Source organism: Erinaceus europaeus, chromosome 2 (assembly GCF_950295315.1).
Source record: "Erinaceus europaeus chromosome 2, mEriEur2.1, whole genome shotgun sequence".
Classification (NCBI taxonomy): domain Eukaryota; kingdom Metazoa; phylum Chordata; class Mammalia; order Eulipotyphla; family Erinaceidae; genus Erinaceus; species Erinaceus europaeus.
In genome coordinates this window covers 112645954-112660114 of record NC_080163.1, presented here as the reverse complement: position 1 = coordinate 112660114, position 14161 = coordinate 112645954, and the positions used below count along the sequence as shown (strand labels likewise).

The 14161-nt window shown below is 41.0% G+C and overlaps 1 protein-coding gene across 1 annotated transcript in view; it reads left to right on the top strand.

The window, feature by feature from the left end:
• The first annotated feature begins 1228 nt into the window (after positions 1-1228).
• AGPAT5 (1-acylglycerol-3-phosphate O-acyltransferase 5) overlaps positions 1229-14161 on the top strand; it is a 53523-nt gene continuing 40590 nt past the window's right edge. Inside the window, exons 1-2 of the mRNA XM_007517223.3 lie at positions 1229-1641; positions 12476-12545. Coding sequence (XP_007517285.1) covers positions 1423-1641; positions 12476-12545 — 289 coding nt within the window. The 5' untranslated portion in view covers positions 1229-1422. The remainder of the gene's footprint in view (positions 1642-12475; positions 12546-14161) is intronic.

The following is a 14161-nucleotide window of genomic DNA, read 5'->3' as shown; positions in this document are numbered from 1 at the left end:
AAAGAGCAAGGACCTGGGTAAGTGATACAAGAATGACTTTTAAAGACCTCATTAAACTGTGGAAGGTCAGGGAGACAGCATAAAGACTATGCAAATGCTTTCCATGCCTGAGGCTTTGAGGCCCCAGGTTGACCCCTGGCATCACCATAAGCTAAGCAGTGAGCACTGAAAACACACAGAAAAATAAAAAGTGTGGGAAGAACCTTGTAAGCTGGCTGTCCAGCTGGACCAAAGCATGTCATTATGGTGACGGTGACTGCAGTAAGATGGGCTCTAATTTAGGAACACACAGTGAAAAGTGGAGGGAAAGGAGGCTGCTGTAGGTGCGAATTTCCTAGAGAAGGAAATCTTAACTTATGTTTTAAGACCGAGATTTCTAGCCCCAATTTCTGAAACTTGCAAAAATCCCGGAGTAAAGCACGTGCCGTGAAGTAGCATATAAACACAGATCTCAGGCCCTCATTTTCTCCTCTTGAAAAATTACTTTGTGCGTTAACCTCCTTCTATTAATATTTGTAGAAAACTATTTTGTTATTATGTTTTCTGCCAGAAAGAGTTTTTCAGATCTTAACTTCCCCTTTCTCCTTTGGTTAAAAAAAAAATGAAAACAAAACAAAGCAAAAACTTTTCTTTTTCTCTTTAATGTGTAGACCAGATCGAACTACTGGTTAACTCCGTGAGCTCATCTAGGCTTTGGTCAGAGGTGAAGAGACCCCTAAAAAGCGAGTGACCCTTTCAGGATGACTGACAGGCGCGGGATTCGAGGGGAAGCCCCTGGAAGAACCATCAATCCGTCGCCTCCTCCCCGTTGACAGCGCGGGGACTCATTGCCCCGGGGAGTCCCGTCTGCGGGGGTCACACTGGTTTTCTGCAGCCGCACTCCTCCTGACAGGGACAACATCTGCGGTCCAACGTGTCCTCAGTGCGCCTGAGGAAAGGACGTTTTCCGAGATTCTGAGCGTGAGGGCGGACGGTCCAGAGAGCCAAAATCCACGTAAGAAAAACTCAGTCTCAGCCCCCTCAGGAACGCACCCCCATCCCAGACTTCCGCGTCCCTCAATGGCGCATGCGCAAAGAGCACGCCGCACCAGCAGCGAGGCAGTTACGCCTCAACTGTTCCCCTGTCTTCACCAATCCGGAGCCGCGCTCTGGCAGCGTAGCTCCGCCCCTGCCTGGGTATCATGGTAACGGGGATCCAATCAACAGACGGGTTGTTGGAGCACGGCCCCGCCCCTTACAGGCCCAGGGGACAGCGAAGGTCATGGGGCGGCGGCGCTCCTGAGCCAAAGAGGCGGGAGCCCGCCGATCGGCGTCCCGGGGCGGGCGGCAAGCACCCGGGCCCGATCGCCCGCCGCCCCCACTCTCTGGGCGGGGCAGTCTTGACCTGGACCGGGGCTGGCCGCGGGCTGGCCGGCCTGGAAGATGCTGCTGTCCCTGGTGCTCCACATGTACTCAATGCGCTGCGTGCTGCCGGCTGCCGTGCTGCTGGGCTCGGCGCCCACCTACGTGCTGGCCTGGGGGGCTTGGCGCCTGTTGTCGGCGCTGCTACCCGCTCGCCTCTACCAGGCGGTGGACGACCGGCTCTACTGCGTCTACCAGAGCATGGTGCTCTTCTTCTTTGAGCACTACACCGGGGTGCAGGTGAGTGCCCTTCCTCCTCCACTCCCTCCGTCCCCCTCGACTCGGGGGAGCCCCTGCTCCTGGCTGCAGGTGTGACCTCCCCCTCCTCTGTGGGGGAAAGTGAGTCCCCCAACCCTTTCCTCACTCACGGGCGTTCAGGTGAGTCCCCCTGCCCTGCCCTGCTCCAGGGTGCAGGAAAGACCTCTTAACCACCCCCCACACTTCCCCTGGGTACAGGTGAGCCCTCCACAACCCCCTCCACCTCCCCGGTGCAGGTGAGCCTCTGCCACTCTCCTCCCTCCCCGGCAGCATCAGGGAGGTGCTGATGGGCCCCTGAGCACCTGCCACCCCGTCCTTCCTCGGTCAGACTGTTCCTCCCTCGATCACCGTGGTGCAGGTGAACTCTCTCCCTGTCTCCCCTTCCTCGTGCAAGTCCAGCTGAGTCCACCGTCCCTCCCGGGGACAAGCGAGCAGAGAACTCGAGTGGTCCACGAGTCCTCTCTCGGCACCTTCCAGCTCCAAGATCTGGCACCTCCCTCCCCGCCCTCCAGTTACCAAGAAGGAAGTCACTTCCCTCTGAGGCCTAGGATGGAACCTGTACCCCCCCTCCATCTCTCTCTCCCTCCACCTTCCCTGCCCTAATTAGGCACTGTGCCAGATCGATGCATTCGAACTTTTAAGTGGGGTGATCACAGGGGAAGTTGGGTCCGGAAGAACAGGATTTTGGGACCTGCAAAGTCACACTTTTTAAAACAGAAAACCTGCACTCGAAACCAAATCGAAATCATGATACTCTTTGCACGAGAACAACAACTTTTTGCACTTCTTCCCTTTTTCCAAATAAGATCTCGTTCATATATCTCATGCACATGCTTGAGATACTGTTACACCCTTTTTTGTGTGTGTGGGTGTCATCATTTAACCCACTACAATAATTCTTTGTTGTCTCTCAGTTTAACTGAGACCTGTTACTAAATTTTAGGTGTTGCATGTTAAAGCATTTCAGCCTGTGCTTCCTTTAACATGCCATAGTAAAGAAAACCTAGTTCTTTATACCAAGGTTATTTTTGCCATGTGCGCTTAACCCACTATGCTACTGCCCAACTCCCCTCCACCAAGGTTATTTTAAGTAAACTTCGACACTAGAAAGAAAGTCAGGCGAGGAAGTGAATACTCTTGTTACTGTAGAAGCTGAACCAGTGATAACAATTCTTGCCAACTTTTGATGATACTGATCTTTTGTTTAGTTACTTGGTTTCTCCATAGAGATTGGATTTGTAGATTTTGTTCAGAAAGCAGACAGAAGAAGATCCTTTTAACTTTATTTAGTTCATTGAAATCTCTTAAGCAAAGCCAATAATTCTGAACTTCTCTTTTTTCCAATTTATTTTTAAAAGAGCTTGGTTCTATATAACCAATCATTTTCTTGGTTGGAGTCAGATGCAGGGGTTGGGATAGTATTATCTTAAGTCCCCCCTCCCCCAATAGAGCAACTGTTTTCATTCTATTGTCTACCAGTTTGTTTTTTTCCTTTTAAATTTGAGTTTGCTGTTATTTTTCTGTCCATCTCTAATGGCTCCGAGTTTGTGCCACTTGGAGGTGCTTTGAGGATGGGAAGTTGGAGAAACAGGGCCTCCATTTAAACCAGTTTTTGTCTTTCCAGGGGAGGAAAGCTAACTCTTCCAGATCATGTTTTCCTGACAACTGGCTTTTAAAATGAACCTCATTTGAGAAGTTCAGTTATTCAGATCTGTCATCCTCCCTCTCCCACACATGTTCTTCCTTCAAATTTGTCTTAGCTGTTTTCTTTCTTTCTTTCTTTCTTTCTTTCTTTCTTTCTTTCTTTCTTTCTTCCTTTCCTTCCTTTTCTGTCATTAAGTCATTATACAACAGTTTATTCAGGCTAGGATACTGATTTAGAACATAAGATAAAGGTTAGTTACTGTTCAGAAAAAGTAATTTTACCTGTGGTGAAAGATCTTATTTCTTAATTTTTTTGTAATTTTTTAAAATTTTATTAATCTTCCCTTTTGTTGCCCTTGTTGTCTTTTTATTGTTGTTGTAGTTGTTGTCGTCTTTGTTAGATAGGACAGAGAGAAATGGAGAGAGGAGGGGAAGACAACGAGGGGGAGAGAAAGATAGACACCTGCAGATCTGCTTCACCGCCTGTGAAGCGACTCCCCTGCAGGTGGGGAGCCGGGCACTCGAACCGGGATGCTCATGCCGGTCCTTCCGCTTAGCACCACCTGCGCTTAACCCGCTGCGCTACCGCCCGGCTCCCGAAAGATCTTATTTCTTTTCAAAGAACATGACATGTTCTATGTAACATAAATGTGCAGTATGCCAAAGAAGACCTTTGTATTTAGCAAATTTCTTACTTAAAAAAATTTTTTTTTTGTAACATCTCAGTGTTTTGGAAATTGTATACTTATTGTATCCCCTCTTCAGTATAGACCTTCAGATTATTTTTTACAATTTCTCTGCCGGTGGTTTTTAATCAGTTCTAGGATTCCTAGCAAACTTAATCATGAGATGATATTAAATAAGATGTTGAGGGGCCAGGTGGTGGTAGCACACCATTAGACTTATCAGAAGGTATATGTTACACTGCACAAGCACCCAGGTTGAAGCCCCTAGTTCCCTACCTGCAGGGGGAAAACTTGACAAGTGGTGAAGTGTGCTGCAAGTGCTTTTTTCTCTCCCTATCACTACCCTCCTTCACCCCATCTCTGTTTCTTTCTATCCAATAAATAAAATCTTTAAAAAAAATGCTGACTAGTGCTTTGTTACCATCAGTCATTCTTTTGTTGAGATCCAAGAGTATTCAGGGCAAACAGTAGGTAGCAACTCTCTTATCAAGTGAGTGATGAGCCAGTATTCAGTGATGATCTTCATGTATTTTCAAAAAGAATGTTTACCAACATTGTATTTAATGTGGGTTCTATGATGAAGTTTATTAGGAAGTCTGGAACTGATCATTCACTAGTCATCAAGTGCAGGTTATACACATTTAATACAATTAAGAGTTTTTCTTTTTTCCTTCCTTCCTTCCTTCCTTTCTTCCTTTCTTTCTTTGCTCCTGTTTTCTCTTTTGGTAAAGAGCTATTGGCAGGTTAATAACAACAGAGCAGTTCTCAGGAATCTTGGCTCCCATGTAGGCAAGTCTACCTGACAGTATTTTTTATGGTTTTCTTGGAGATTAAGTCAATAGAGGAGTGAATAGCTACCTTCCAGTACAACCCAGAGGATTATTTTATTGAATCACATCTGCAAAATTCCCTTTTTTTCCCAAATTAAGGTCTCATTCACATGTTTGGGGTAGGGATACATCTTTGTGAGTGGATGTCACCACTCAATCCAATTCAATAACCCTTCATTGTTTCTCAGTTTAACTTTGCCCTTTTGTTTAGGGTGTTGTACATTGAAATTTTTTATCTCTATTTCCTTTATTTATTTCAAAATAAAGAAAGCCCAGCTTTCTGTGCCATGATTACTTTAAAAAGTAATTTCCAGTTCTTCTCTGTCTTATTAGTTTACTCCTACATATCCTTCAGATAGCACATTTGAGTGGTGGTCTTTTCAGAACCAGTCTGCAGTCTATATAACCAACTTCTTATTCCATGTTGCTGTTCTTTTGATTATTGTTATTTTAATTTATTTTGCATAAGGACAGAAAAGTTGAGAGGAAAGGGGGAAAATAGGGAGGGAGGGAGGGAGACAGACATCTGCAGCACTCCTGCACCGCTCATGAAGTGATCCTCCCCCCCCACCCCGTAGGTGGGCATTGGGGTTTGAACCTGGGTCCCTATGCATGTTAATGTGTGTGCACAACCAGGTACATCACCTCCAGGTCCTTAGTCATGATTTTCTTTCCCTTTTAGTCAGTTGATAACACTTGAAATTTACCTTTAAAAAAAAAAAAGATTTTATTTATTAAAAAGAAAGATAGGAGAGAGAGCCAGACATCACTCTGGTACATGTGCTGCCAGGGACTGAACTCAGGACCTCATGCTTGAGAGTCTAGTTCCTTAGCCACTGCACCACCTCCCGGACCACTGAAATTTACTTAATATATTTTATTCTACTGCCTCTTGATGCATGATGCCAAAAGCATGTGAAATATGATTAAAATAAATTTAGATTTTAGTTAATTGATTTCAAGTATAAAACAATTTAGAAAAACACTGGAAACAAAACACAAAATTTAAGTCTGATATTTTGACATATAATGTTTTCAGTTAGACAGCTCTGAACTTCTCTAATGAGCCCTACTGGTCACTAAAGTACTGTTTCAGGATCCTCAGAAACAATTAAGTCCTGTCCTAACTTGGGACCATTCAGAAATGGTCCTTTCCTTTAGTGCTGCTTCATCAAAAAAAATTTTTTTTTCCAAACACAGTGAGTAATTCCTGTTCTGTCCCTTGTAAAGGCATTCAAAGTGTTTGAATGAGATAAGTTTGGTTTCAACCTGAGATACAAGTTCAGCCCTATTTAAACATACATCTGGGTTCTTACTGCATTTCTGCTATAGTATTACCCTGAGGCTATTCTCGTATCAGTTGTTCTGAAGTGAATATAAATTGTATTTCATTCTTTTTCTCTTCCTCTGCTTATCTCTCCTTTGAAGATTTCAAAAGACCTTGGATTATTTTGTTAGAACTATGGTGGTTATTAGGGCTGGGGGTTCTCACAGAACTTTGATGGTGAGTGTCATGTAGAAATATACCCCTATAATAATCTTTTAAACCAGTGTTAAGGCATTAATTAAAAAAAAAAAAGAAGAAGAAGAAGCAAGTAGGATTACTTCCTTCTTTTGCATGGAGAAAAAGCTGCATTTGAGTTAAGCAGAATTACACATCTCCCAATTAAATCCGACCCTAGCCTAACACAATTTCAGTCTGGCTAGTGAATAGACTTTTAAGAAAATCTTAGAAAAATGTAATTAGAATCTTGTTTTTATAGTTTCTATACATAGAAATCTGGGACTGTGAGAAAGCCGGTTATTATTTGTTGCATCTGCGTTAAGATTTTTTTTAAATGTCTTCTAAAAAATTAAAATTGTCATGTAATAAAACATTCAAACACAGCCAGAATATTTTGAGAAATTTAGTTTCTCAACCCTGCCCTCCTCACACCTTTCTTAAGCATGCAGCACATTGGTGTGTGATTTTTAGATTTTTTTTCAAGTACCTTTTAAGAATATACATTCTGGGGGACACTCTATCTAGTCAACTTCTCAGATGGGATTATGCTAACACTAAATACATACCCAAGACCCATGGGACACCTGGTGCCTCTGTGATGATGCACAAAGGGAGAAGGTTACTCTAGAGTGAGCCTTTACTTGGTCTTTTGCATAACTTTATCTAATTTGTGGAGCTGAATAAACAGAAAAATAACTTTTCTTAAGTGGAAGTAGAAGTTAATTTTTTCATTGGTTTCTTTATGACTTCTTTTTATTAAATTATTTTTTATTAACTTACTTCGTAGGACAGAGAAATTGAAAGGGAAAAGAAGATAGGGAAAGAGATTGAGATACCTGCAGCACTGCTTCACCAGTCATCAAGCTTCCCCCCTGCAGGTCAGGACTGGGGACTTGAACCTGAGTCCTTGTGCATTATAACATATACACTCAGCCAGGTGCACCGCCACCCAGCCCCTGTCCTTCTGATTTGTTAAACAGAGATTGATATTAATAGACAATCCACAACTAAATGTTGACTTCTCAGTAAGGAATTCTAGAAGCCACTCCTCATTTGTTCATTTGCTGAGTATTGGGGGTATATATCTGGCTCAGGATTCCATGCTAGACACTGAAGGGTATAGTGAAGACAAAGATGGTCAAGGCCCCAGCCCTTATGGAGCCTACTTTCTAGTGGGACAAACAAGCACAAGAAATTAAAAATGGCAGTGAGCTCTGTGAAGCTGTGGGCCTAGCAGTAAGTAGTGGTTAAGTGTTGGGGGAAGCTTCTTTGAGCTGATGGAGCTGTGAAAGGGGGGCAGTTTGGGAGATACAGTCATGATCCTAGTCAGAAGATGCTCAGCATGCTGGAAGGAGTGATATGAGAATGAAAGGAATCCCAGATCTATTTTAGAAGTTGTTGATAGGGCTGTGATACAGAGGGAAGAGAGGTGAGGAGAGGAAGGGTGGGTGACAGAAAGTGTGTCCAGCATGGTTCTGTGATATGAGTGGTTTCACTGGGTGGGGAGGGAGGAGGGCCAGAGGTGCGGGAGCATCATTCTCCCCATCCCTCCAGTGAGAGACTAGAGAACAAAAAGTTCCCATTCCAGCAGTCAAGCCAAGCTTTAGCTCAAGTCATTCTCCTTCCAAGGCCCATTTTCCAAAGAGGCTTTTTGGGCAGTGTGGTTTTAATTGGTTGAAAGGTGATCCCTACTCTCCAGGTATTCATACCAGGAAAAACAGAAGCAAACAACTATAGTGGAGGAAAATGCTGAACTGGAGTATTTACTAGCCTTGTGATACAGATAACTGGTTGGTTATTCAAGAAGGCTATATCAATTGTTACAAATTGCTTTGAATCTTGATTTTGTACAAAAGGAAGTAATACAGTGAGTTTAGGGAAGAGAGGTTTTCAGTTGATAACTGAATACAAGTGAAGGCATTCATGATGTGAATTCTGTCCTGGCTGACTTTCCTATTTCATTGCTTTCATTACAGCCTAAATGCTACTGCTTTCCCAGATCCCCTCCACCTCCCCCTAAAATGAAGGCATTTTCCTTTGCACTGTTTACTGCTCTTCTGTAGTCTAGCTGTAGCCTCAGCTTTTCTTCATCTATCACAATCTTTATTCTTCAAGACTGTAACTCTATGAAAAAGGCATATATATATATATATATATATATATATATATATATATATGATTTGATTTATTTCTCCCCTTTTAACAAAAGGGTAGGAAAGACTTAACTGGTCTGTGTTCCATGGGGATTTAGCTGTGCCTTAACTTTAAAAGATAGGAGCTCTTGAATGGCCTTATAGACAGGTTTCCCTCCCAACAGTGTCTGCAGGTCTAGTGAGACTAATTGCATCTTTAATTAAATGGATAGAGGAACTTCTCCATCAGAAGTAAAGAATAAAGTCAGAGACCATATAAAAAGGAATTCTAGAACAGCTAGCAAAGAAATAGAAATCGTTGTCAGCAATAGCCTGTCCTTTTTGCAGTTTGGGAGCAAAGGTAATTCTCAAAGCTTTACTTTGCTTCCTCTCCTAATAGAACTTATTAATTAACCCCCCACATAAGCAAGTATTTCTCAAAAGTGAAACTTGGAAGGTAACTTTGCTATATGCTATCTCTGGGTAAGAATCCTGGGAGCAGAAAGAAGTGAGGGAGTGGCACCTGGGAAGTCAGTTATATTGTGTTGATCATTTGCCAGCTAGTGTTTTAGATTAATAAAATGCCCTCTGCCTTCAAATAAACCCCAGCTGTGGGAGGTTTTGTGTCTTCCTGACCTGATGGCCATATTATTTAATAGTGTGTCAGGGGGAGCTGAGTGAGGCTCACCTAGTTAAGTGCATGTATTACTGTGCACAAGGACCTGTTCAAGCCCCCGCTTCCCCACCTGAAGGGGGAAAGCTTCATGGGCGGTTAAGCAGTGCTGCAGGTATGTCTCTCAATTTCTCTGTTATAGCAAATGAAATAAATGAAAGCTAAAGTCTTTTTTAAAAAGTCAGTGAGCCAGTGATATCATCAAGTTGGTGTTTCTGCACCCAGGTGTGAGATGGGAGAGCTGGAGCAGCCAAGGAACAGATGTGGTTCTGGTGCCCAGTGTGTTTATATATTGAGTAGGAACTAGATGGTTGAACCTATTTTTTGTTTTCCTTTTTATACTGTTTATTTATTTATGGAGCTAGGACCACTGTTAGGCCAACTTTTCTGTTCAGATGGAGACAGAAAGAGGGGAAGAGTACACAGCACCAGAGCTTCCTTAGGTGCTGTAGTGCTGGAGCTTATCCTGGACCAAACAGATGCCAGAGTACCCACCCTACCAAGTAAACTCTCTCTCTGGTTTATTTTATTATTATTATTATTATTATTATTTTTAAATGGGGCATGTTTACTTTTATTTATTTATTTTAAAATTTTTTTAAAACTTTAAAAATATTTATTTACTTATGTTCCCTTTTGTTGTCTTTGTTTTTTATTATTGTTGTAGTTATTGTTGTAATTGATGTCATTGTTGTTGGATGATAGGACAGAAAGAAATGGAGAGAGGAGGAGGGGAAGACGGAGGGGGAGAGAAAGATAGACACCTGCAGACCTGCTTCACCACCTGTGAAGTGACTCCCCTGTAGGTGGGGAGACAGGACTCGAACTGGGATCCTTCCTTACTCCTGTCCTTGCACTTCACACCACGTGCATTAACCCACTGTGCTACCGCTTGGCTTCTTACTTTTATTTTTATATCAGCACTGCTCAGCTCTGCTTCATGGTGATGTGGGGGCTGACCTTGGGACTTTGGAGCCTCAGATATGAAAGTCTCTTTGCATAACCAATCTGCTAACAACCCCCCCCCAAAAAAAAAAAAACTTTACAGTGCTGTTCTCTGTGATTCTATAATCCTTTGGGAAATGCCCGTTTTATTTTTTACAAAATTCATTATACATTTTTATTTAAGGAGTGCAGCATGGTATATTAATATATGTAGTGTTTATATGGTAAAGCAATCACCACACTCAACCTAAAAACGCCATTTAAATAGTCTGTCATTTTTCTTCAGAGACCTAATCAGGAATTAATCAAGCTCAGAGAAAAGGAGCTTGAAAAGAAGGAAAATCTCTTGGATGGTTCAAGTATTGCCATTAGCTTGGAAAAAGGCAGGTCTTCAAAGAGTAGTATTCAGAATTGTACCCATCTTATCCTATGGTCTTGTCGATATATATATATATTAATATTTATTTATTTACTTTTGTTGCCCTTGTTGTTTTATTGTTGTAGTTATTGATGTCGTCATTGTTGGATAGGACAGAGAGAAATGGAGAGAGATGGGGAAGACAGAGAAGGGAGAGAAAGATATCTGCAGATCTGCTTCACCGCTTGTGAAGTGACTCCCCTGCAGGTGGGGAGCCGGGGCCTCAAACTTAAATCCTTATGCCAGTCCTTGTGCTTTGTGCCATGTGCTACCACCTGACTCTCAATATTTTTTATTTTATAGATAAATTAATAACAATAAAAAAGAGTGGTATTCAGGTTGATTCAATTAAACTACAACCTTTAAATGTAAACATCCTATCCAGGGAAATGAAGCCAAAATTCTTCCGCTGTGTAGTCATACTACTTTACACCCAGTGTGTCCTACCCATTAGTCTCAAAGCAGTTCTAGCAATTTGGTTAATAAAGGGTGGCTGCTTATCAGCCAGAATCCACTTGTAACCATGCACAGATAAAAAGTGTTGGTATTGTGCTTTTTGAGAGGAAGCACAGATGAACTTTATAATGCATGCAACTTTATAAAGCTAGCACTGTACAGTTTTCTACAGAAGGTAATGGAAACCTCATAACTAAGCCCCTGACTTGTAGAATTTCTATCATGTAGTGCCATTTATCTAGAGATGGTTGGGAATTATTTTCTTCTGTTGTCAAAATAGCTATTAATTGTGTTGTGATCAGGATATAATCTGTGACTATCTGAAAAAGATAAATCAAAAAAGCCTTATTTCCGCTAATTATGATTTTGCATAGTAACAGTGCTATTGTATCTTCTTCTGTCTTTGCCTTTTTTTTTTTTTTGCTTCCAGGGTTTTGCTGGTGCTGCACTATGAATCCACTGCTCCTGGAGGCTATTTTTTCTCTTTTGTTTTTGTTGTTTATCACTGTTATTATTATCATTGTTATTGCTGTCATTGTTGCTGGATAGGGCAGAGAGACATTGAGAGAGAAGGGGAAGATAGAAGGGGAAGATAGAGGGGGAGAGAAAGATAGATACCTACAGACATGCTTACAGCTTGTGAAGCAACCCCTCTGCAGGTGGGGAGCCGGGGGCTCGAACTGGGGTCCTTACACCAGTCCTTTCACGTGCGCCATGTGCGCTTAACCCACTGAGCTACCGCCTGGCCCCCACTTCTTCTGTTTTTTTTTTTTTTAATAATTATCTATTTATTTGACAGAGACAGCCAGAAATCGAGAGGGGAAGAGGGGATACATAGGGAAAGAGACAAAGAGACACCTGCAACACTGCTTCATCACTCACAAAGCTTTCCCCCAGAGGTGGGGACTGCGGGCTTGAATCTGCTTCTTTGTACATTGTAATATGTGTGCTCAGCCAGGTGTGCCACCACCTGCCACCCCTCCCCCCCTTACTTCTCTGTCTTGTCCTCTAGCATGGGGAAAAAATGTAAAGAAAAAGGAAGGAAGGAAGGAAGGAAAGAAAGAAGGAAAAAAGAAAAGACCACGGAGGAGATAGCATTAATGTAGCATAATGGTTATGCGAAGAGACTCACGCCTGAGGCTTCAGGGTCTCAGGTTGAATCCTCAGCACCACCATTACAGTGATATGCATGTCACCCAGAATCTTTCTCACCTTGTTGTGGCGCTCTTTGAAGAAAGTTAAGTCTTGTAAACAGTGCTTTCACATATTTTGAGTAGTCAGTAGATGCCTATTGTATTTTTCTCCTGAGGGTTCTGGTTATTCTGTTTCACTTTATGGCCATGAACCCATACTGTACTCAACTTCATTGTCACCATTTACTCATTTACTATCTCCGAGACTCCTAAGCAAGATCCAAGTTTTTGTTAATGATGGATGAGGATACTCATGACATTGTGTTTATCAACTTTTGACATTGACCTTTTTTACATATTATCAAAGTAGTACTTCTTTTTGTTTTATCTTTCAGATACTGCTATATGGAGATTTGCCAAAAAATAAAGAAAACATAATATATTTATCAAATCATCAGAGCACAGGTTTGTATTCATTTGCATGAAATTTAGATTTAGTACAAGTACATGGATAGTCAAAGTAATGCTCATATGTTTAAATGAAAATATTGTTAAAATATGAATTTTCAATGTAAAAATTACATGTAATGCTGTATTTGTGATTTTACTACCTCTTTTTTGATATATACATTTTACTACCTCTTTTTTGATATATACATATATTTAGAAAGTTAGGAAAGTGAAAGCTGTCAGCTTTTCTAAACTTAACCTTGTCTTTGTATTGGATGTAAATAAGCTATTTTCTTTCTTTTGCTTCTGTAAGTAGCTTTTTAAATTGTTTGTGCATTTTTCCTAATTGAGTTACATTTCTGGAAATAGAATTGGTGGGATGTGAAAAAGGAATGTGAAAAAGTTAGATTTTTTTATTGTTGAGTTGCAGAAAGATTGTACCAATGTGAATACTCATTTCATAAATATAAGGTTTGTTTCTAGTGTCTGCAGTGCATTCTGCCTCTTCAAATATGTTTTGTTTGATTCTACTTTATATTCTTTTGTCAATGGAATCATACAAGACTCTGGCCTCTAATATGTTTTAGGTTAGATTAAGTTACTTAAACAAAAAACAACAAAAAAAAGTCTTTATTATAGATTAGAAAGAACATGCAAATACGGTATGTAGCGTTCCATAACCTTGTCCTCAAGTTTACCACACCAGATATCTTTGTGTACAAGTTGGCATTGGCTGGGATCCTGTTCAATTATCCAGATAATTTGGCCAAGTAATATACCACTTAATTTTTTTTTTTCAAACCTATAACTGGCTTTGATGTGAACTTCCAAAATTCCCTGTGTACAACTTTTTTTTTTTTTTTTAGAAAAGTGCTCTGTTGTTCAAGCTAAAAACAACTCAATCAATGATAGTACCTTAATGGAAAAATCTCTTAAGCTTGTGGCTTTCCTCTGTCTCTCTACTGTTAATAGTGTCTCCTCAGAATTTTATTGTTTTTGTACCTGTCTGTACTATAGAAAAAGAATGGAAAGGATATTGAAATACATTCTTTTTCATGAAGATTATGTGTTTTGAAGTTAATGTGTTTGAAGGCAAACACAAAACAAGCACATGAATGTCAGCAGTGGTTTAGCTTACTAATGACAATATTCGGGTTTATAAGGCAAGAAATGAAGGTCCCAAGGATTGGTAGACATTTAGATAGATCAGTGGATTGTTGTAGCTTCATTGACAGGACTATCTCAGATAATTTGATTAAATTACACCAGACTTTATCCAAAGTGACTAGGACAGCGTAACCTCTTCCTGAATTTGGCTGTTTTTCCAAACAAGCTGTACTTTTTACTACTAACATGGTTCTGCTAGTTCTGTATATGGTGTGTTTCTACCAGGATTCCTAAAAAGGATTTAGGACTCAGGGCATGGAGTGACTCAGGGCAGCCCAGATAACCTTATTATGGGGGCATCAGTTAATTACATGGAACATTTCCTTTGTTTAACATAATTCTCAGAATCCCTTATTCAACTTTCCTGACAACTTTTCTTTTTCCATATTTCCATGAAAATACTGTTCTTTTATCAGAATTGTGATACTAAGGTGAACTTAAAAGTGCTCTAATGCTCCTGGAGG